Here is a 23590-nt window from a genome sequence, read left to right on the forward strand (position 1 = left end):
CACTTCCGATGGCATCGCGACTTTTCTTGTGCTCACAAATTGATGACGTAACATACTTATTTGGCAACATGGCGACTCCCACGAAGGTGTGCAGAGCTGGTTGTAGACTCAAAACAGTTGCTCTTGGAGCCTTTTCATTCAGACTGTATTACATGAAACTTAAAGAAGTCTCCTGCTTTTCACGTCTATTCTATTGTTTGGCACTCAAACACATTGCACATTCTGTCCGTTCATTTTGGACTTGAACGCAGGAGCAGTCGACTGCTGTCGCTTCTGCTTGACTGAGAAGCACATGAACTTTGCGCTGTTGTAGATTGATCTGCTGTTCTTTGCATAGTGGGCCCAGTCCCACCTCATTACCACTGTATTTCTTAAGATTTTTCACATTTTGACACTTTACTGTAGAGTTGTTTACACACTGAGTCTGGATTGACATGATAGTAAAGATGTTTACATCTGACATGTATGCATGCAATGACATTTCACACTATAAGTTACTTGATGTATGCACTTCTTCCCCCCCCCCCCCCCCCCCCCCAACTATGTACAACGTTGTTTGTTTTTTGTTGTTGTTTAATCAAAAAAATAGTATTTAAAGAATGAACACGCTCCCTTCATCCCCACCCCCTGACCCTGAGCTTGCACACACACACAGTACACACACACAAATACACACACACACACAGTGAATGATGGCAGTTTCTTCGTATCCGAAGATCACTGGGAAGAAGGTCTAGTCCGGGTGAGGCAAGCCTTCTGATGGCTGTACAGGCCAATCTTGGACTTGCATTGTCGGGAACAGCTGGCGCACGTGAAGGTTGGCTGGTCACTGGAGGGGTAAACTTGAGATCCCGCCTGCGCTGCGAAGATTTAAAGTGAAGACCAGTGCGCACAAACCAATCCCACTCTTTAGGCCATGCATCCTTCCACAGGGCTCAGCGAGCTAAGACGTCTAGTACACACACACAAATACACACACACTCACACACACACACAGTACACACACACAAATACACACACTCACACACACACTTGTGTGAGGTCATAGATACAGTTTTTGTTGTTTTTTGTTTGGTTGGTTGGTTGGTTTTTTTTTTGTTTGTTTTTTAATGTACAACAAACTCCTTGTGTAGATACAGTTTCAATCATTGCTGGTTTTAGAAAAATGCAACAACAAAAAAGAGGGCCGGGTGTGGGAGAAAAAGAGGGCCATGAATATTCTTTTTTTCCATGCACATGAGCATCTCCAGGACAGATACAAAGTGATGTGATAGAGTATCCTACAGCAATGTATGTATGCATACATAATTATTATAAGTGTATATTATCTGTCTTTCTGTACTGTTTGTATTTTTCCTTTTGCCCTTGGAATACTGTGGACAAAATAAGAAAATCCACAGATAAGATCATGTTGTCAGTAAGGCCCATCCTCTTTGCCCAGAAAGTGTTTGTTTTGTTTTGTTTTTGTTGTTTTTTTGCCAGGATATTAATCATTATCTTGGGCATTTGTTCTAGTTTTTGATGGTATCTGCAGGGCAGTGGTCAAAGTCTGTTTATTGCATGGCATTTGCCTGTTTGCCTAACAGTCTGCATCTCTCTATCCATCAAATGATCTGACAGATCTTAAGATTACGTCTGCCCATTTTCTGTCTTGTCTGTTTTGTATGCATTTTTTTGTTTGTTTATTTTTGCTTTTGTATGATGTGTCCCATATTCTTCTGATAACTCCTCTCTTGAAGAGCTTTTGCGCTGTAGTTTGAACTTGGAATAGTTATTTAAACCAACTTGATTTTCTTTTTTTTCATTTCTTCATGGTGGTTTCAGTTGGAGTTTGCTGTACAGATGACATGCCAGGCTTGCGTAGATGCTGTCAGCAAAGTTATAAAAGAAAAGCCAGGTGAGTGTTGAGATCATGCAATGTGTGTACAGGAATCAGAAATGTGCCAGAATGTCGGGGGGAAAAAAGTGTGTGTGTGGTGTTGTGTGTGTGTGTACATTTTGAGCTACTAATAGTGATACTGTTAACTTAAATGACTTCAAGTCTTTCTTGATTGTTGTGTGTCTGCATGTTTGTGTGTACATGTATGTGTGCATGTGTGTGTACATGCATATTCATGTATGCATGTGTGTCTGTATGTGAGTCTTTGTATGTTGAAGTAATTTATGTCTTTAAGTGTATGTGTGTGTTTCTTCACTTTTATTTTATTTTTTTACTTTAAGTGAAATATTTGATGCGTGTGTGTGCATTTGTGTGTGTGTGTGTTCATTTGTATGTCAGTGAGGTGTGCATTTATGTTTGTGTATATGTGTGTGTGTGCACGCATGCATATGTATGTGTGTGTGGGCATGTGCAGGCATTGAGCTGAAGGATGTGCAGCTGGACACGGGTCAGGTGGTTGTGGAGAGCACCCTGCCTTCAGAGGAGGTCAAGTCTGTCATCGAGTCCACAGGACGGCTGGCTGTGCTGCTGGGGATGGGAGGCTCAGAGGGTCAGTGGTTACTGCTGTGAGGGTCAGTGATTACTGCTGTGAGGGTCAGTGATTACTGATTACTGCTGTGAGGGTCAGTGATTACTGCTGTGAGGGTCAGTGATTACTGATTACTGCTGTGAGGGTCAGTGATTACTGATTACTGCTGTGAGGGTCAGTGATTACTGCTGTGAGGGTCAGTGATTACTGATTACTGCTGTGAGGGTCAGTGATTACTGCTGTGAGGGTCAGTGATTACTGATTACTGCTGTGAGGGTCAGTGATTACTACTGTGAGGGTCAGTGATTACTGATTACTGCTGTGAGGGTCAGTGATTACTGCTGTGAGGGTCAGTGATTACTGATTACTGCTGTGAGGGTCAGTGATTACTGATTACTGCTGTGAGGGTCAGTGATTACTGATTACTGCTGTGAGGGTCAGTGATTACTGCTGTGAGGGTCAGTGATTACTGATTACTGCTGTGAGGGTCAGTGATTACTGCTGTGAGGGTCAGTGATTACTGATTACTGCTGTCAGGGTCAGTGATTACTGATTACTGCTGTGAGGGTCAGTGATTACTGCTGTGAGGGTCAGTGATTACTGCTGTGAGGGTCAGTGATTACTGATTACTGCTGTCAGGGTCAGTGATTACTGATTACTGCTGTCAGGGTCAGTGATTACTGCTGTGAGGGTCAGTGATTACTGATTACTGCTGTGAGGGTCAGTGATTACTGCTGTCAGGGTCAGTGATTACTGCTGTGAGGGTCAGTGATTACTGCTGTGAGGGTCAGTGATTACTGATTACTGCTGTGAGGGTCAGTGATTACTGCTGTGAGGGTCAGTGATTACTGATTACTGCTGTGAGGGTCAGTGATTACTGCTGTGAGGGTCAGTGATTACTGATTACTGCTGTGAGGGTCAGTGATTACTGCTGTGACTACGCTTGATGTGTGTGTGTGTGTGTTTTGTTGTGCTGTATTACATTGTCTTAATTGTTGCCATTTTGTATTACTTTTGGGAAATTCAAGCTGCTTTCCCCTGGGAGAGCACATCACCTTATGGGCATCGACACCCTTTTTATTCTTTTTTTTTTTCCTTCCTGTCAACAGGTGTACTTGTTTGACTGTCAAAGTGGATTTTTCTATAGAATTTGCCATGGACAAGCATTTTCTTTGTCTTTTTTTTTTGGTGAGTTCTTTTAGTTTAACATGCGTCAAGTGCATGGTTTACACAGGACCTTGGTTTATTGTTTCATCTGATAGACCAGCACACTGACTACCACACAAGGTCTAGTGGTGGGGAGAAGGTTTATTGTTTCATCTGATAGACCAGCACACTGACTACCACACAAGGTCTAGTGGTGGGGAGAGTAAAAATCCCAGTCCACATATGGGAATCAAACCTCCAGACACTCACTTCTGGTCAGATGCATTGCCACGAGGTCATGTGTGCAGAGGTGTTTGTAAGTATGCATGGTTATCTTTATGTGTGTTTGTTAGTGGAGGAGATTATGTTGATAGGTGGCTGAAATGTGTGTGGTATGTATGTGCATAAGTTGAGGGGGCAGTGGTGGGTGGGGGGTTAGAATTAAAAAAGTATATTAAACCCCCAATCGAGCTACATAATTATGTGACCTAATTTGACAACAAACAAGAACGCCAGAGAATTGACAGACAGACAGAAAATAGGAAAAAAAACTTAGCCGTATGAAGAGCACAGGAACAGGAGTCATGATGGCTGCCGGAAAAAGAGGGTGCTAGCCAGCGGGACAAAGGGGTGGTTACCTACTTCCGGGAGGTTATCAGCCGTAGTTTTGTTTTCTCCGCATAGGCGGATAGTAGTTTGCACAGGACAGGAATGTCAGACCCCTGCCGGAGTCTGCACTAATTGGGTCACGGTAAGTATGTTATTTAAACGTAATTTTAGATAGAAAATTTCCTATTAAACTTGTGTCAAACTTTGATTGCATGTCCAGTTTCTGTTTGCAAGGAAGAGTATAGCTTTGGGACAATGTGTTGCTGCATCAAGCAACCAGTTACTTTGTGATACGTCACTTATGTTCTTGTTCTGTTGTGGGTTTTTTTTGGCAGGCTACATTCAGATATTCAGATCATTGAGTCGCCCTTTGGAGCTATTCAGGGCCACAGGAGTCGTGTGTTTTTTTTCTTAAAAAAACAACATGTTTTTATGTATTTATGTTTGTGTATAGTTGGTGTAAGTTGGGGTTCAGTGAACACTGTTATTTTGGAATATTTTTTAATTGTCAGCTGATCACAAAAAAGGGATATGCAGTTCAGTGTGTAAGATTTCCAAAATAATATATCAGTGTGTAAACATTGACAGTGGAATCTGCTCAAGAACTACAGTTATAAAAATCATCGCACACAATCACTTTTGGGTCATGCTTAGTTGTTCTATGATCAAGATGAAGGGGACATGGCAACAGTATCTGAAATGAAAAGATCACGAATTCTCAAGCTGATTCAAAAAGACTTGTAGCCGTATGAAGAGCACAGGAACAGGAGTCATGATGGCTGCCGGGAAAAGAGGGCGCTAGCCAGGGGGATAAAGGGGAGGTTACCTACTTCCGGGAGGTTATCGGCTGTAGTTTCGTTTTCTCCGCATAGGCGGATAGTAGTTTGCACAGGACCGGAATGTCAGACCCCTGCCGGAGTCTGCACTAGTTGGGTCACGGTAAGTATGTTATTTAAACGTAATTTTAGATAGATAATTTCCTTTTTGGCAACTATGCTCAGTTGACACCAGTTCTACTTCAAATGATACAGTCGTCTTGTTTTCCAAACCTACACAGAAAGCCAGTGGGGTGCAGCAGTAGCTGCCATGTCCATCGGGAGTCAGGCGGTGAAGGGTGTGGTGCGAATGGCCCAGGTCTCCAAGGACAAGTGCATCTTTGAGGGCACAGTGGACGGTTTGCCCCCTGGACGCCATGCATTGTGCGTACATGAGAAAGGAGATGTTTCTGAGGGCTGCGCCAGGTGAGAGTCTTCTCCTCCTCTTGCCTTCAGTCTTATTTCTTCTTCTGTCTGCAGTCTTATTTCTTCTTCTGTCTGCAGTCTTATTTCTTCTTCTGTCTTCAGTCTTATTCTTCAATGTCCATTGTCTGTGACTCCTGCATTTGCATTGTATATCTGCAGGTGGGCTTTGATGTATGTGTGTGTGACCATTTTTATCCTGCTATTTAAGCAGCCTTTTATTCTGTTTTGGGGAGTGTGCGTGCTGGGCGATGTTATTCCTGTTACCATAACCCACTGAATGCTGACATGAACTACAGGAACTTTAACCTATTTGATCTGCTGTGTGTGAACATTACAACATAGATGTAGAAGGTTTAGGCACTGGCAGGTTGTCGGATTTCTTTGATTCTGGAGACTTGAAAAATCCTGTGCATCCCAGAACCCATCAGGTGCCAGCCACAACCAGGATTTGAACACTGAAGCCTCACACTGAAAACCTGACTTCTTAGCACTCTTCTTCTTCTTCTTCTTCTGCGTTCGTGGGCTGCAACTCCCACGTTCATTCGCATGTACACGAGTGGGCTTTTACGTGCATGACCGTTTTTACCCCGCCATGTAGGCAGCCATACTCCGCTTTCGGGGGTGTGCATGCTGGGTATGTTCTTGTTTCCATAACCCACCGAACGCTGACATGGATTACAGGATCTTTAACGTGCGTATTTGATCTTCTGCATGCATTTACACACGAAGGGGGTTCAGGCACTAGCAGGTCTGCACATATGTTGACCTGGGGGATCGTAAAAATCACCACCCTTTACCCACCAGGCGCCGTCACCGTGATTCGAACCCGGGACCCTCAGATTGAAAGTCCAACGCTTTAACCACTTGGCTATTAGCACTCAGCTGTCAAGCCTTTCAGGTGAAAACGGTTGAACATGGCCACTTCTTCCTCTAGAATTATTCGGTATTGGTGCAAGCCTAGTTTTGTGTGCATATATTGATGGTTTAGCCAATAACAAGTCTTAGGGGCAACCCCATCTTGATGTGGACGACTGTGAAGGTGAATGGTTTCTTTTATTTTATTACTTCCTGCTTCTTGGGGTTTCTTATCTATGGACTCAAAGTTACCTGCTAGCATAAAAAAAAAGTATGCAAAATGTTTTCACAACAAAAGTCAACATGTGACGTTTGTTTTGTTGTTACCAACACCACAGGTCGTAAGACAGTGTCTGAGTAGTGGAAAAAGCCGAGTTCCCAGTTTCTGTTAGACTATCTCTTATATAGTTCTTATAGTCTTTCCTTTCGTTTTTGTCGTCATTTTTTTTTTTTTAATGATATATTTTATGACCAGCATGCTTATGACAGTGTCATTTAGTATTAGATAGTGTAGACTCTACCTTATGGTGTGGACTGGATGAAAAAAGCACACTAGTTCTAATCTTCTATTTTTGAAAATAAAGTGTATTGTCTTGGCTTGTCTTGTCTTGTCTTGTCTCGTCTCGTCTCTCTCTCTCTCTGTTCCCTGCTTGTTGTGGAGTCAAATTTTAACAAGAGAGGCAAGGCCTTCAAGACTCACTTGTGATAAATTAAGTCCCCTAGCATTAATTACAGAGTACTTTCCCTTTTTTACTACCTGCACCAAAACGTTTGCAAAATAAATAAAAATTCCATGCTTAGCAAAAGAAGTTCCTGTTTGAACAAAAAATGATAGTAATGACTCCTCTTGTTGTTGTGTCAGAATAAGAGGTCGAAGTGCCAAGTTTAGAGAATACAAAAAATATAAATATAACAGTAAATGCAGTTTGCATATAATTAGGCTTCTTTTTTAAATTTTTTTGTGCCCATCCCAGAGGTGAATTTGTTTTAAACAAGATGATTGGAAAGAACTGAATTTTTCCTATTTTAATGCCAAATTTGGTATCGACTGACAAAGTAATTGCAGAGAAAATGTCAATGTTAAAGTTTACCACAAACACACAGACACACGGACACACACACACACACACACACACACAGAGACAACCGAACACCGGGTTAAAACATAGACTCACTTTGTTTACACAAGTGAGTCAAAAATGGATGTCACCATTAAATGGCGGAGGTACAGTGAAAATGTGTTGGTGTCAGTCTTCCCAGACCAAGTTTCCATAAAGCATTGACATCTGACTTGACTCTGTTTTTGCACAGCTGTGGGGAGGTCCTTGGAGCTGGCTTGACTGACAAAGTAAGATCCTTTCATGGTTTGTGTTTCTGTCTCAGTCTGTCTATCTATATGTCTCTCTCTTTCTGTGTGTGTGTGTGTGTGTACGTGTATATAGATAAAGATAGATAGATGTATATATAGATAGATATAGATAGACAGATATAAATATATATATATATAATAATAATAATAATAATAATAATAATGGATACTTATATAGCACACTATCCAGAAATGTGCTCTAGGTGCTTTACAAAAACGCTTTTGCTAACATAAAACATCTTATCTATGTTACATACACACACCAAAATGTGACTACATACACACACACACACACACACACACACACGCTGCATACATACATTTTAACATACATGTGTATCTAACAGCTAACAGCCTGGAGAACAGTCTGACAAGTTAGAGAAAAGCTGAAGAATATGGTAACAAGGCTTCTGGTATTGCATAGATATACATTGATTGATTGATGTGGATACTTCTATAGCGCCTATCCTTGGTCAGAGACCAAGCTCTAAGCGCTTTACATACACGGGGTCATTTGCACCACAGGCTGCCTACCTGGGTAGAGCCGACTGACGGCTGCCACTGGGCACTCATCATTCGTTTCCTGTGTCATTCAATCAGATTTCAGGCATGTTCACATACACACTCAGACAGACATGTAACATTTTACGTGTATGACCGTTTGTTTGTTTTTTATTTACCCCACCATGTAGGAAGCCATACTCCGTTTTTGGGGGTGTGCATGCTGGGTATATTCTTGTTTCCATAACCCACCAAATGCTGACATGGATTACAGGATCTTTAACGTGCGTATTTGATCTTCTGCGTGCGCATACACACGAAGGGGGTTCAGGCACTAGCAGGTCTGCACATATGTTGACCTGGGAGATCGGAAAAATCTCCACCCTTTACCCACCAGGTGCACCGAGATTCGAACCCAGGACCCTCAGATTGAAAGTCCAGCGCTTTAACCATTCGGCTATTGCATCCCTGATGTTATGAAAATAGAAAGGATGTGCTTCCTTGGTCCCTTGGACATTATACAAAATTTTCTTGAACACATATGTAATTTTTTTTTTTGAACAACTACTGAAAAGAGTGAAAGTGATATATCATGGTTTGAGAATGATGCTTGGAATATTGGCTTCAAAGAAAAAGTTGTTTCCCTTTGCCTGTCAGAAGTGCCCCCTTCCCTCCCCCTCACTTGGTTTAAGCAGATCTTTATTCAGTAAACATGTTATACATGTAAACATGTATGATAGTCAGTCGTGTCCGACTATGACCATCAGATCAGCAGAGGAGGCAACTGCTGTTCCGACTATTTGGGCTAGAATTTGATTATAGTGGAGAGTGTCTTGCCCAAGTTACATCCCCACTGTTTCGGCCAAGAGGGTTTTAGGACAGTCGGCGTTGGGATGGTTCCCAAAGGCCAACTAGCCCACAAGGCTGCAGCACAAAGAGCCAGTGCAATTTTGCCTCCTAGTTTGAGAGTCATAGTCCTTCACAAAAGACTAAGCTGTAAATGATTTCCCATTGACTGGAGAAACCATTGATAATACAGATCTCACTTGGTGTTGGCCCAAATGTAAACTTGTCAATCTGTGATATAAGCCGAGTGTTGGGCCTAACATGTAAACATAGTCAGCGGAGCAACAACAAGCTAACAGCTTAAATCGTGCTCAGGAGTGTGATTATTTTCGTTAGTTTCGTTTGACGGCTGGTGAATGCTACACAAATGCAGTTATGTTGAAATACATGTTTTTCAATTGCATATAAATGACAGTGACTGAAGTCATTGTTTCCCCTCACATCCTATCTCTTCATTGCTGTTTCAATGAAAATGCAAGCGACATGTCTTTGACTGTTTGAGAGTGATGCATGTGTACCACTTCTTGGTAGAGAAACCTAGAGGATAATGACTAAACAATATACCTGCACTTTACATGTGGGTAACATTGCAGGTTTTGATTAGCTTATGCAGCATTAGGGTGACCATCTGAAGGCCATAGTCTCAGACCATCTATAATTGCGGTAAAAGAGTCTTTTGGACCATGAGGATTTGTAGCTTATTGTTTGTTGTAACTTATTTTAGTTATCAGTAGCATTACCAATGCTCAATCTTATCCAGTAGGATGATGAATACCATAGCATGATCAGTCATAAGTCTCATCAGATAGAATGATAGTTCTGAAAGTGTGATGAATGATCAGTCTCATCAAATGAGATGATATTTATAGTAGTGTGGTTAATGGTCTGTCTCAGATGGTTTGATAGTGGTAGACGATCAGTCTCTTAACTAAACGATCAGTCTCATCAGTTATGATTGTTAACAATGTCTCATCAGATAAGGTGATAGTTATGATTGTATTAATGATAGGTCTCATCAGATAAGGTGATAGTTATGATTGTATTAATGATAGGTATCATCAGATAAGGTGATAGTTATGATTGTATTAATGATAGGTCTCATCAGATAAGAGGATAGTTACGATTGTATTAATGATAGGTCTCATCAGATAAGGTGATAGTTATGATTGTATTAATGATAGGTCTCATCAGCTAAGGTGATAGTTATGATTGTATTAATGATAGGTCTCATCAGATAAGGTGATAGTTATGATTGTATTAATGATAGGTCTCATCAGCTAAGGTGATAGTTATGATTGTATTAATGATAGGTCTCATCAGATAAGGTGATAGTTATGATTGTATTAATGATAGGTATCATCAGATAAGGTGATAGTTATGATTGTATTAATGATAGGTATCATCAGATAAGGTGATAGTTATGATAGTAAAGTAAATGTACAATCCCTTTAGATAAGATGATAGTTATGATAGCATGGTAACTAATCAGTCTGATCATATAGGATGATAATTGTGACATGGTAATCAATAAGATGATAGTTGTGATAGCATGTTAAACAATCAGTCTCTTCAAAAAGGATGTTGTTTATGATAGCATGGATAACAGTTTCTTCAGATATGACAATAAAGGTATCAGAAAAGATAATAATGTAGGATGGTAGTTATGATATCAGATAAGTTGACAGTTGTAATAGCATGGTAAATGATCAGTCTCATTGTCAGAGCATGGTAAACAGTGATGATCAGTCTCATCATAAGAGCATGATAAACAGTCCGTCTCATTATGATAGCATGATTAGTGATCAGTCTCATCATAAGAGCATGATAAACAGTCCGTCTCATTATGATAGCATGATTAGCGACCATTCTCATCATAAGAGCATGATAAACAGTCCGTCTCATTATGATAGCATGATTAGCGATCAGTCTCATCATAAGAGCATGATAAACAGTCCATCTCATTATAGCATGATTAGTGACCATTCTCATCATAAGAGCATGATAAACAGTCCATCTCATTATGATAGCATGATTAGTGATCAGTCTCATCATAAGAGCATGATAAACAGTCTGTCTCATTATAGCATGATTAGTGATCAGTCTCATCATAAGAGCATGATGAACAGTCCGTCTCATGATAGCATGATTAGTGATCAGTCTCATCATAAGAGCATGATGAACAGTCCGTCTCATGATAGCATGATTAGTGATCAGTCTCATCATAAGAGCATGATAAACAGTCTGTCTCATTATAGCATGATTAGTGATCAGTCTCATCATAAGAGCATGATGAACAGTCCGTCTCATGATAGCATGATTAGTGATCAGTCTCATCATAAGAGCATGATAAACAGTCCGTCTCATGATAGCATGATTAGTGATCAGTCTCATCATAAGAGCATGATGAACAGTCCGTCTCATGATAGCATGATTAGTGATCAGTCTCATCATAAGAGCATGATGAACAGTCTGTCTCATTATAGCATGATTAGTGATCAGTCTCATCATAAGAGCATGGTAAACAGTCCGTCTCATTATAGCATGATTAGTGATCAGTCTCATCATAAGAGCATGGTAAACAGTCCGTCTCATGATAGCATGATTAGTGATCAGTCTCATCATAAGAGCATGGTAAACAGTCCGTCTCATGATAGCATGATTAGTGATCAGTCTCATCATAAGAGCATGGTAAACAGTCCGTCTCATTATAGCATGATTAGTGATCAGTCTCATCATAAGAGCATGGTAAACAGTCCGTCTCATGATAGCATGATTAGCGATCAGTCTCATCACAAGAGCATGGTAAACAGTCCGTCTCATTATAGCATGATTAGTGATCAGTCTCATCATAAGAGCATGATAAACAGTCCATATCATTATGATAGCATGATTAGTGATCAGTCTCATCATAAGAGCATGATAAACAGTCCGTCTCATTATGATAGCATGATTAGTGATCAGTCTCATCATAAGAGCATGATAAACAGTCCATATCATTATGATAGCATGATTAGTGATCAGTCTCATCATAAGAGCATGATAAACAGTCTGTCTCATTATAGCATGATTAGCGATCAGTCTCATCATAAGAGCATGATAAACAGTCCATATCATTGTGATGGCATGATCAGCGATCAGTCTCATCATAAGAGCATGGCAAACTATCAACCCCACAGGCCCAGGGACTGCTGTCAGAACTAGATGTGGGGAGCGATGGACGAGCCATGTTCCGCTTCGACAATGACAAGCTCAAAGTGTGGGATCTGATTGGACGGTCAGTCATCATCCATCAGGGGTCACAGCCCAGCACGGACACCAGGTCACTCTTCAGATTTCTTTTTTTTTTTCTTTTCTTTTTTTAAGGGGTTATTGATTGACTTTTATCGATTGGTTAAAAAAAATTGCATAAATTTTGGGGTATTTGACTATTTTTTTGTTTCCTAAATGGCATTACTGACACAGATCAGTATTTTAACTCAGATGCTATACAAATCTATTATTTATTTTTACTTACTTATCTAGAAGAAATATGTACACTAATGTAAATGTCATAACAGAAAAGTGTACATCAACATAAATGTAAAAAAAAAAGAAAAAAAAGTGTATATGTTTGCCATTGTTAACTCTCTCCATACGAACGGCGAAAGAGACGACATTAACAGCATTTCACCCCAATTACCATCATCAAAATCTTGCAAGCGGAAGGCTCATATACTGAAGACATGAATCTTGACAAAGAATACCACAATTCTGACGACGGAAGCTAAAGGTTGGGTCATTCAGACACCCACTGGACATCTGAGGGGTCTGTGTAGAGGAGAAGAGAGGACTGGCCGTACTGAGTGAGTTAATGTTATAACAGAAAGATGAACTCCAACGTGAATGCAATAAAAGAAGGATGCACACCAGGGTAAACAGGATGAAAAAGTGTCATTAACAGTACAGCCCTGTTTCTGTGCAGGCTGGTGTGTGGCATCATCGCCCGGTCCTCGGGGCTGTTCCAGAACTCCAAGCGGCTGTGTACGTGCGACGGTGTGTCCATCTGGGAGGAGAGGAACAGGCCCCTGGTAGGGGAAGGCCGGTCCAGCTACTCTCAGCTGTAGCCAAACATTTTTCTCTTCCAACAATCAGCTCGCTGTGTCCGTGGTTGAAAAAGAAAGCTTTGATCCATTGGTTGTATTTGTTATTGAAAGAGAGTTTGATGAGCTGGTTTTATTTGCGACTGAAAGAGAAAGTTTGGGTCCATTGGTTGTATTTGTAATTGAAAGAGAAAGTTTGGGTCCATTGGTTGTATTTGTGGTTGAAAAAGAAAGTTCAGTCTGTTAATTGTGTTCATGGTTGAAGGAGGCTGATCATGATGCAATTCCAGTTTCTGTTTTCGTTTTTTTCGATTCTCTGTCTGAAAATACTGTTTCATGATTATTATTATTATTAAGCAGCAATCTTATTAAGCAGAATTATATTTTGTGGGGAATATTTAATTATCTTAATAAGATTATATAAGGTATTTACAAGTTCAGGGGGAAAAGTTCCATTGGAGAAAACTTATTTCAGTCAAGTATGCTTCAGTCACATTTTGTCTTTTATTTACCTTCACGGGCAATAATATAATATTCATGATTGCATCTATAATATGCCCACAGAATGCCCTTTTGATGAATTAAGAGGGGTTTTTTTGTTAAATTTTATGTTCAGATCAGTTGAAGGAATACTGATCTATGCTGTTGATGTTCATGATTGAGCTTTGTTGGTGATTGGATAATTGATGTTCATAACAAAATTTGAAAAATGTTAGGTGTCTGACTTTCTTGTTCAATTTTTTGTTGAATCATAATTGTAATTACAGAATGTGTATTAAAATCCAGTTTTCTAAAAACCAAACCATGCGGTATGATGAATGGAATTCTGTTCACATTTGTATTGCATGAAAGATGGATGCAATAGCTGAGTGGTTCAAGTGTTGGACTTTCAATCTGAGGGTCCCTAATTTGATCGTCGGTAATGGTGTCTGATGGGTAAAGGGTGGAGATTTCTCCGATCTCCCAGGTCAACATATGTGCAGACCTGCACGTGCCTGAACCCCCTTCATATGTATATGCAAGCAGAAGATCCTGTAATCCATGTCAGTGTTCAGTGGGCTATGGAAACAAGAACATACTCTTCATGCACACCCATGAAAACGGAGTACTGCTGCCTACATGGCGGGGTAAAAACAGTCATACACATAAAAGCCCAATCATGTACATACAAGTGTTTGTAGGAGTTGCAGTCCATGAACAAACAAATCTTGCATGAAAAAAAAAAATCTGACATTGTCATTTCAAGAGATTTATGCCAAATTTGAAATAAAATCTGGAACTATTGTTGTGTTTGTGCATGTTGATAATTCTGCTCAGTGAATCTTTTCTGGCGTTCCTTTTCTGAGAACAACAAAGATTTAGATGTAAAGCTTTTCTGGTGTTCTTATACTCAGAATAATAATGATGTACACACACGAGCGCACACACACACACACTGCATGCACAGAGAGTGAGAAAGAGAAGATGAACTCACACACACACGTAGGTTGAAAGAGCAAGATGAAGATGAACCATGTGCTCACACAGTCAGAAATATAAAGATTCATTGTCAGCAGCGATTCAAACAGCATTATCTGTTGATTTTTTTTTATTGCCTCTTTATTTTGAAAGGAAGACCTAAGTTCCTGTAGAAGAATATGACTATGGGAATCGTAGTATTTTTTCTGTGACCACAACCATTCTGGACAAGATCTTTGTAAATATGTTTTATGTCAAACTTTACTGATTTTAAACTCAAAGTGAAATTTGATAGCATAAACAATACAATCAGTTTTGTGGCATATCTCAATGTAAGAAAAGTGCTTCCTTAATATTTGAAAAAAAGCAATCAGATGAAAAAAAATAAACCAACCAGCAACTGGAGAAATGTTACAATTTGACCAGGCAGAATACAATGTACCTTAAATTCTGCATTAACGGAGCAAAGTTATCAACTGACCAAAATAATGTAAATGTGAGCTATATAGACTGACAGAAATCAAACAGTTAATTAACACACAATGCCTTTTTAACATTAGACAGCAAAATTAAATTGGCCCACACATTTATTATATCCTTGGAATGATACATGTATACACATTTTTATCAAGCTGATATCACGTATTAAGATATATATATATTGGAATGAAACATGAACTTCAGATTCCAGTTATGTCAAGAGATATAAAAAAAAAAAAAATCATATAAACTTTTGTAAAAAGCAAAAGAAAAAAAATCTCCCTATGAATAATACTGTGCAGTAAGCGCACAATGTGCGTGTCCAAATCATTGCGCCGTGATGAGCGTTCGTCTCCAGATAGAGATAGGGGTGGTGATGTGGGAAGTGTATGAGTGAAGATGACACTTGTCATGTCAGGGCCAGTGCAGTGTATTGTTAAAAGTGAACTGGGAAGAGAGTTTTACATGTCAGCACACATGTAAGCAAGCACATATTTTTGTCCTCCCGAGACCGTAAATCAGCAGTCTTGATTTTTGACTCACTTGTGTAAACAAAGTGAGTATGTTTTAACCCAGTGTTCGGTTGTCTGTGTGTGTGTGTGTGTGCGTGTCCGTGGTAAACTTTAACATTGACATTTTCTCTGCAAATACTTTGTCAGTTGACACCAAATTTGGCATAAAAATAGGAAAAATTCAGTTCTTTCCAGTCTTGTTTAAAACAATATTGCACCTCTGGGATGGGCACAAAAAAAAAAATAAAGAAGCCTAATTATATGCAAACTGCATTTACTGTTATATTTATATTTTTTGTATTCTCTGAACTTGGCACTGACCTCTTATTTTGACACAACAACAAGAGTCATTATTATCATTTTTTATTGAAACAGGAACTTCTTTTGCTAAGCATGGAATTTTTATTTTGCAAACGTTTTGGTGCAGGGTGTAAAAAAGGGAAATTACTCTGTAATTAATGCTAGGGGACTTAATTTATCACAAGTGAGTCTTGAAGGCCTTGCCTCTCTTGTTTGCTTTTATTCTCCTGCTGAGTCCATATGCCAGCACGCAGCCTGACCACCAGGGTACAATGACAACACTTCAGAAAATGAAGTTCCTTTTTGAAAACTGGTTTTATTTTGAGTGGCGTAGTCCTCTCATTTTCTCCGCATAGGCGGATAGTAGTTTGCACAGGACAGGAATGTCAGACCCCTGCCGGAGTCTGCACTAGTTGGGTCACGGTAAGTATGTTATTTAAACGTAATTTTAGATAGAAAATTTCCTTTTATTTTGAGTGGCATTTTCCTAGATCATTGCATAGTTTTAAGAACTGTCCACGAAAAATCTTGACATGTAATTATTCTTTTTCAAATCAGTGGGGGCTTGGAAGGGAGGGGGTGGTAAACTTTGGAGAAGAAAACTGTCCGTTTTGTTTCCTTCATTGACATTTATCATTCTTGTGCATTGCTTTGCTTTGGAAGAAAATTCGAAAATGAAAAAGTATTTTTTCTTCGAAAAAGCAGTTTGTATTTTCGAAAAAAGATAAATGAATGTAGGGCAGTAATTGACCGCTTGTAAGCTCTACATTCATTCAGAAAACACGTGTTCATTATGTGATGAACACGCTTTATCTTTGACGTGTCCCATATAAAACTGACCTCAAAAGGCCTTTGATCCATTGTATCAATTGGGCATCAGTGTCAGGGCTCGATCAGCAATGACCTACGTATCATTAGATATTGCCGAAGTCATTGTTGCATCTGTAACGAAGTTGGGCTTTGGTCTGGTTTCTTTTTGTTTGTCAGCGGACTTGCGCAAACAGTTGTGGACGGGTTTTCCTATTATTTTTGTGTGGAAGTAGCTGAGCTGGGCCAAGGACTAAAAGATGTAGCCTTTGGCGCGGTACGCGATGCAAATCTAGGGAATTTTCTTTGGTGCAAGTACAAACTTGTAAAATGTAAAGGCTAATCGAAAAAACAAATTGAAAGGTGTTTTGTCCTTGGGGGAAAAACAACAACAACAACAAACCACCTAGAAATGCATTGGAAGGATTGTGCGTGTCCAGTTTATACCCACTTCTTTGCCTCTTCTTTTGTACGGGCATCGTATGATTCAATTTCCAATTATTTCCGAAATGCTATGAAGATGAGGATGCGACTAGTCAATACACGAATCGGGACATTTCTACCACAACAGAAAACGTGCTACATCATCTTCAGTTCATGACATTGTCTCAAAGGACATTGTCTCAAAGGGAATTTTTATACATGAGTGTCATACAGGACTGGGCTCAGAAACGAAAGCTGTGGACACTTCTTGGTTGAGTGACATGGGTTACGGACACAGACAATTTCAATGCCACCCTTCAGGAACTGATTCAGAAGATGTGCGCACAGATGCAAACAACAACAACAACAACAAAACAAAACCATCAAAAACGCCCAGGCCACACTCTGGCGTGCCGGTAAATGTTGGTGACGTTGCTGGAACCGGTGTTGGGGCGGAACCGTGATTCCTGGGTCAGTTTGTCCTGCTGGGTCAAAGGGCTGTGACTGTCCACAGAATCGGCGCTGCTGCTGGCCACAGAGTCAACTCGCTGGGAGCGTGGGAAGGGCGGGGAACTGTTGCCTGGTCCGGGAAGGTCTTCGCTCCCAACTCCAGCCCCTGGACTCCCCCCTTTGAGACCTCCCCCTCCCCCTCCTCCCAGGCTGCGGAAATGGAGGTAGGCGGCGAAGGCGGCACCCGTGGCCAGAACTCCTCCCAGAGCTCCTGTGGCCGCTGCCAGACCCAGGGTCCGGTGGTCCTCTGCACCGTCGGCGTTCCCGTACAGACAGCGGCACGTGTTCAGTTCGGTAGGGCACTGCATGCATGCAACAGTTGGAAGCAGAGAAAATGGGGGCTGCCGGTTTGGCTGAGTTTCGGTTTTGTTGTCGTTTTGTTTTTTGTTGGTTTTGTTTTGTTTGTTTGTTTTGGGTTTGTTTTTTTTTTGGCTGTGAGAACCTTTCCTCTTGCCTCTTTCTGTCTCTGTCTGTCTGTCGGTCCGAGTCTCTACCTGTTTGTCTGTCTGTCGGTCTCTATCTGTTTGTCTGTCGGTCTCTATCTGTTTGTCTGTCGGTCCCTGTTTGTCTGTCTGTCGGTCTCTATCTGTTTGTCTGTCTGTCTGTCGGTCTCTATCTGTTTGTCTGTCTGTCTGTCGGTCTCTATCTGTTTGTCTGTCTGTCTGTCGGTCTCTATCTGTTTGTCTGTCGGTCCCTGTTTGTCTGTCTGTCGGTCTCTATCTGTTTGTCTGTCTGTCGGTCTCTATCTGTTTGTCTGTCTGTCGGTCTCTATCTGTTTGTCTGTCTGTCGGTCTCTGTCTGTCTGTCGGTCCGAGTCTCTACCTGTTTGTCTGTCTGTCGGTCTCTATCTGTTTGTCTGTTGGTCGGCCTCTTTCCCTCTCGCATAATGTATCTATCAAGATATCCGTTTGTTCCTGTCTATGTTTGGCTGGCTGGTGGCTGGCTGCATGTCTCTCTCATATCTATCGATCTGTCTGTCTATCGCAGTATCTATGGTGTGTGATTGTGCAACCCACCCCCTTCCTCTCTCTCTCATCACCCTCTATCCCCCATTCTGATGTGTAGTGCGGTGTGTGTTTCTTTCATTTTGTTCATTTTCCTATGCATTTTACTAACACCATGCTAGTGCCTGTATGCCATGTGTGTGGGTGTGGGTGTGTGTGTGTGTGTGTGTGTGTGTGTGTGTGTGTTTTCGTTTGTGTGTGTTCGTTTGTGTGTGTGTGTTTGTGTGGGTGTGGTTGTTTTGTTTTGATTTATGTATATATTTTTTCCCTCTGTTATGTATCTCTACTAACACCATGCTTTCATTTTATTAAATATTGTGTTGTGTAGACCCTATTCAGGGCGGGGACTGGATGTAAAAAAGCACACCGGTGCTTATCTATTATCCTCGAAATAAAGAATTTGTCTTGTCTTGTCTTATCTTGTCTTGTCTCTCTCATAATCAGTACATATGTCGTCCTGTGTATGATTGTATGTGTCTGTGGCATTGTTCAGCATTTTACGTAATGCTACATTTCTATTGTCATTTTTGAAATATACATATATATATTTTTTTAATTCGCTGTATACTGAAATATATACTGTTTGCTAAGAGCAGACGTTTACCTCTTTGAATAATATATAATTAGCGTTGAGTTAACAGAGTTGCAAGAATATTTGAAGCTGCGTGACCAAAAACAATGCAAATTAAAATCGCCTTGTTCGATGCAAAATAGATGAAAAGCAACAACCACAACAAGAAACAGTGACAAAAAACGATGTATATAAGTATCTAAGTAACTAACCAATAATTATCTCAACTATAAAGTGACTGACGAGGTAACGGAATAAACTATATCCTTCATTATCTCATCAACTATAAAGTGACTGTCGAGGTAAAGAAATAAACTATATCCTTGATTATCTCACCAACTATAAAGTGACTGACGAGGTAACGGAATAAACTATATCCTTCATTATCTCATCAACTATAAAGTGACTGACGAGGTAACGGAATAAACTATATCCTTCATTATCTCACCAACTATAAAGTGACTGACGAGGTAACGGAATAAACTATATCCTTCACTGTCTCACCAACTATAAAGTGACTGACGAGGTAACGGAATAAACTATATCCTTCATTATCTCACCAACTATAAAGTGACTGACGAGGTAACGGAATAAACTATATCCTTCATTATCTCACCAACTATAAAGTGACTGACGAGGTAACGGAATAAACTATATCCTTCATTATCTCAACTATAAAGTGACTGACGAGGTAACGGAATAAACTATATCCTACATTATCTCACCAACTATAAAGTGACTGACGAGGTAACGGAATAAACTATATCCTCCATTATCTCACCAACTATAAAGTGACTGACGAAGTAACGGAATAAACTATATCCTTCATTATCTCACCAACTATAAAGTGACTGACGAGGTAACGGAATAAACTATATCCTTCAAAATGAACAAAGGGGGGAAAGAAAGGGGAGAATACCACGTGACATCTGACCCCATAAACATTTTAATGTATCATATTCGTTGAGCACCCACACCGCTCTGTCAACACCTGTGTTGTGCGGCAGAAAATCCATCGCCCCATCCTAAATCAGTAAACGTATCTCTTGATTAACCCTTTCACCGCCAGTCAATTTAGAGTACAAAATTCCCTTGTGATATAAACACAGAAAAGACAGTGGCTAAGAACAGCTGGGGATTCCCCCTGCGATGTATAGAAAATATGGCCTATCCTACCACCGAACATTAAGAGCAGTAGGTTCCTGGAACAGACCAATGAATGGTCACCTTTCAGGGACATGGGTCCTCTACCACGCTTGTGCATAAATGCGAGCTTGGCGGTGAAAGGGTTAACTCTCTCCATACGAACGGCGAAAGAGACGACGTTAACAGCGTTTCATCCCAATTACCATCATCAAAATATTGCAAGCGGAACGCTCTTATACTGAAGAGGTGAATGTTGGCAAAGAATACCACAGTTCTGACGACGGAAGCTAAAGGTTGGGTCATTCAGACAGCCACTGGACATCCGAGGGGTCTGTGTAGAGGAGAAGAGAGGACTGGCCGTACTGAGCGAGTTAACCGATCAGTTGACATGACCATTGTTTATCTAATTAACTGTGAGCACAGTGTTAAATGTCGCTCATACGTTGTATTCGTTACATGAAATATGTAAATGTTCATGTACTCCCAAAGGTTTCCCCGAAACAACACGCTGTCTTGTCTTGTCTTGTCTTGTCTTGTCACAGTTCGAACCAACGTTATCTTGCTTTAGCTCCGAACGACCGCACACGAACTGTTTGCGTCTAAGTGACGGACGATATCACACTGTACTTTTATGTTTGTTGATTGTTCTGTTTTGGGGATGTTTTGTTGTTGTTGTTGTTGTTTTTACCAAGTGGAAACGCAAATGTGTGTATACATTGTGCTTATCAATTCCAACACCATTAAGAAAACAGATCCCACCATTACCACTGCATCACAACACTGACGCTTAATTGTGCCAGTAAAAAATGGTTTGTTGCTTCTATATTGCATCATCTACGCACTCTCACTAGCTAGATTATCTAACAGTGTACATCTGAATGTATATATGCGTGCGCGCGTGCATCTGTGTGCGTGCATACGCAAGAGGAGGAGTGTTTTGTACGGTACTAGATAACGTTGTAATCACTAATCTATATGTGTTATAATCCAAAGAAACAGCCACTCGTATCATGGATTTACACATCCTCAAATGAATGAATAAAGGAATACATAGACAATAAAATGGATAAATAAATAAGTAAATAGATAGACAGATAGATAGGATAGATAGATAGATAGACAGATAGATAGATAGATAGATAAAATGAATAAATAAATAAACAGCATAAACATACGCCTCAGCCTCCCCTCCCCCTCCAACACACACGGAGGATTGCAGTGCTGAAAGGCAAGGCAACGTATATATTTTGAGGTGTTTATCTAATATCATAATGTATACTTAGTACCGTATGATTATCATCATCAAAACTGGAGGTGTTTATCTAATATCATAATGTATACTTAGTACCGTATGATTATTATCATCAAAACTGGAGGTGTTTATCTAATATCATAATGTATACTTAGTACCGTATGATTATTATCATCAAAACTGGAGGTGTTTATCTAATATCATAATGTATACTTAGTACCGTATGATTATTATCATCAAAACTGGAGGTGTTTATCTAATATCATTATGTATACTTAGTACCGTATGATTATTATCATCAAAACTGGATGGCCACTAAGCAGCTCACCAGTCCGTAGCTAAACTAATCGTGTGACAATGAAATAGCATATAATGCCGTAAGAAACAACCAAGAAAGCAAGCCAAAACTATGGGTGAAAAGGATAGGGCATTTTAATGGAAAAGAAGAAAAACTAGAAGATGAAAGACAGGGTCAAAGAGGAGCTTATCTCGTTGATATTTGGATCCAAAGTTCCCCTAATCATAAAAACAACAACATCCCAGTAACTATTTCTTTCTCTTACCATGGTCATTTTTTTTTTTTTTCAGGACAAAGCCCTTTTCCATGAGTCCGTTTTTAACTTACCTCAACTGCACTGGCTGTGCTGGGTTTTGTGGATACGATACTTGGCAGGAAACAAATGACGATGACACAAAAAACAACGTTGATCTTCATGGTGACTGTGTTTTGAAAGAGAGCGCTAAGAACCGTCTTGCCGCCTGCTGACTATTTCACAAACTATCGTCTGACAAACCCTGCCAGTCAGACAGGGATAGCCTCCCATTGTTTGACGTCACTGGCAGACCCCAAAAGCTCATTGGGAGAGGGAGCGGGGATCAAGCTTATCTCTCCTTACGGGTCTCACCACGTCTGCGCAACAGGGAGGTGGGAGGGGAGGTGTGGGGGGCGGGGGAGGGGGGGGGGGACTTGGCACTATTTTGAAGGATTGCTTTCCATCCGTTCTTTGCTGGAATTTTACATAAAACATCTAGGTTCACAAAGTTCAAGCAGTGAAGTAGTGTCTACCCAATGGTTACAAGTTTCTGGGTAAATTATGGTCAGGGGAGCGGCGGGGTTGACAGTGAGGGCGATAGAAATCAAGAAAAAAAAAAGAAAAGGTAATACAGGTACTTATAGAACAGTCATTGCCTGTGGCAAGGTGGGGCTGCACTGGAAACAGCGTTGACACCATAGTGGTCATCTTCCTTCATCCACCGCCTTCTCTCTCTCTCTCTCTCTCTCTCTCTCTCTCACACACACACACACACACACACACACACACACACACACACACAAATCCCAAGAATTTGCCTACGCCCAGATTAGTCCTTGCAATTTAAACTCTGAACTGAAAAGAAGAAAAAAAAAGTTACAAAATCTTACATGTTTTTAAACAAGATTCGGTAAGTATGTTCCTTTCCAGATGAATTTTGAGTGTTCATGAACTGAACTCTCTCTCACGCCAACCGACTGCACTGTAATAGTCATTAGTTTATATTTCTTATTGTGACAAATGAGGCAACAACAGACGTATAATAAAGAACAAACAAACAAACAAATAATATATAACTGTTGCTGCTGAACGGACACACCATTTGCAGAGACCCAGGGTTTCTTCTTCTTCTTCTTCGTTCGTGGGCTGCAGCTCCCACGTTCACTCGTATGCACACGAGTGGGCTTTTACGTGTATGGCCGTTTTTACCCCGCCATGTAGGCAGCCATACTCCGCTTTCGGGGGTGTGCATGCTGGGTATGTTCTTGTTTCCCATAACCCACCGAACGCTGACATGGATTACAGGATCTTTAACGTGCGTATTTGATCTTCTGCTTGCATATACACACGAAGGGGGTTCAGGCACTAGCAGGTCTGCACATGTGTTGACCTGGGAGATCGTAAAAATCTCCACCCTTTACCCAGGGTTTCAAAAAGGAAGGTTATTTATAACACTGCTATGGCTGTCTTGCCTCCTTAT

The 23590-nt window shown here is 40.5% G+C and overlaps 2 protein-coding genes across 2 annotated transcripts; one reads left to right on the forward strand and one right to left on the reverse strand.

The window, feature by feature from the left end:
* Window positions 1-31: 31 nt before the first annotated feature.
* Window positions 32-14398, forward strand: LOC143280766 (copper chaperone for superoxide dismutase-like). The gene is made up of 7 exons (XM_076585439.1): window positions 32-86; window positions 1825-1897; window positions 2355-2489; window positions 5281-5464; window positions 7631-7667; window positions 12212-12354; window positions 12997-14398. The coding sequence occupies exons 1-7, from the start codon at window positions 69-71 to the stop codon at window positions 13136-13138; spliced, it is 732 nt and encodes a 243-aa protein (XP_076441554.1). The 5' UTR covers window positions 32-68; the 3' UTR covers window positions 13139-14398.
* Window positions 14399-15813: 1415 nt separating this feature from the next.
* Window positions 15814-22381, reverse strand: LOC143281510 (uncharacterized). Its single transcript, XM_076586722.1, has 2 exons — window positions 22203-22381; window positions 15814-17906 (listed from the first exon to the last, which is right to left on the reverse strand). Exons 1-2 carry the CDS (start codon window positions 22290-22292, stop codon window positions 17478-17480), a joined length of 519 nt encoding a protein of 172 aa, XP_076442837.1. The 5' UTR covers window positions 22293-22381; the 3' UTR covers window positions 15814-17477.
* Between the last annotated feature and the right edge of the window lie 1209 nt (window positions 22382-23590).

This window comes from Babylonia areolata, chromosome 4, assembly GCF_041734735.1.
Source record: "Babylonia areolata isolate BAREFJ2019XMU chromosome 4, ASM4173473v1, whole genome shotgun sequence".
Classification (NCBI taxonomy): Eukaryota; Metazoa; Mollusca; class Gastropoda; order Neogastropoda; family Buccinidae; genus Babylonia; species Babylonia areolata.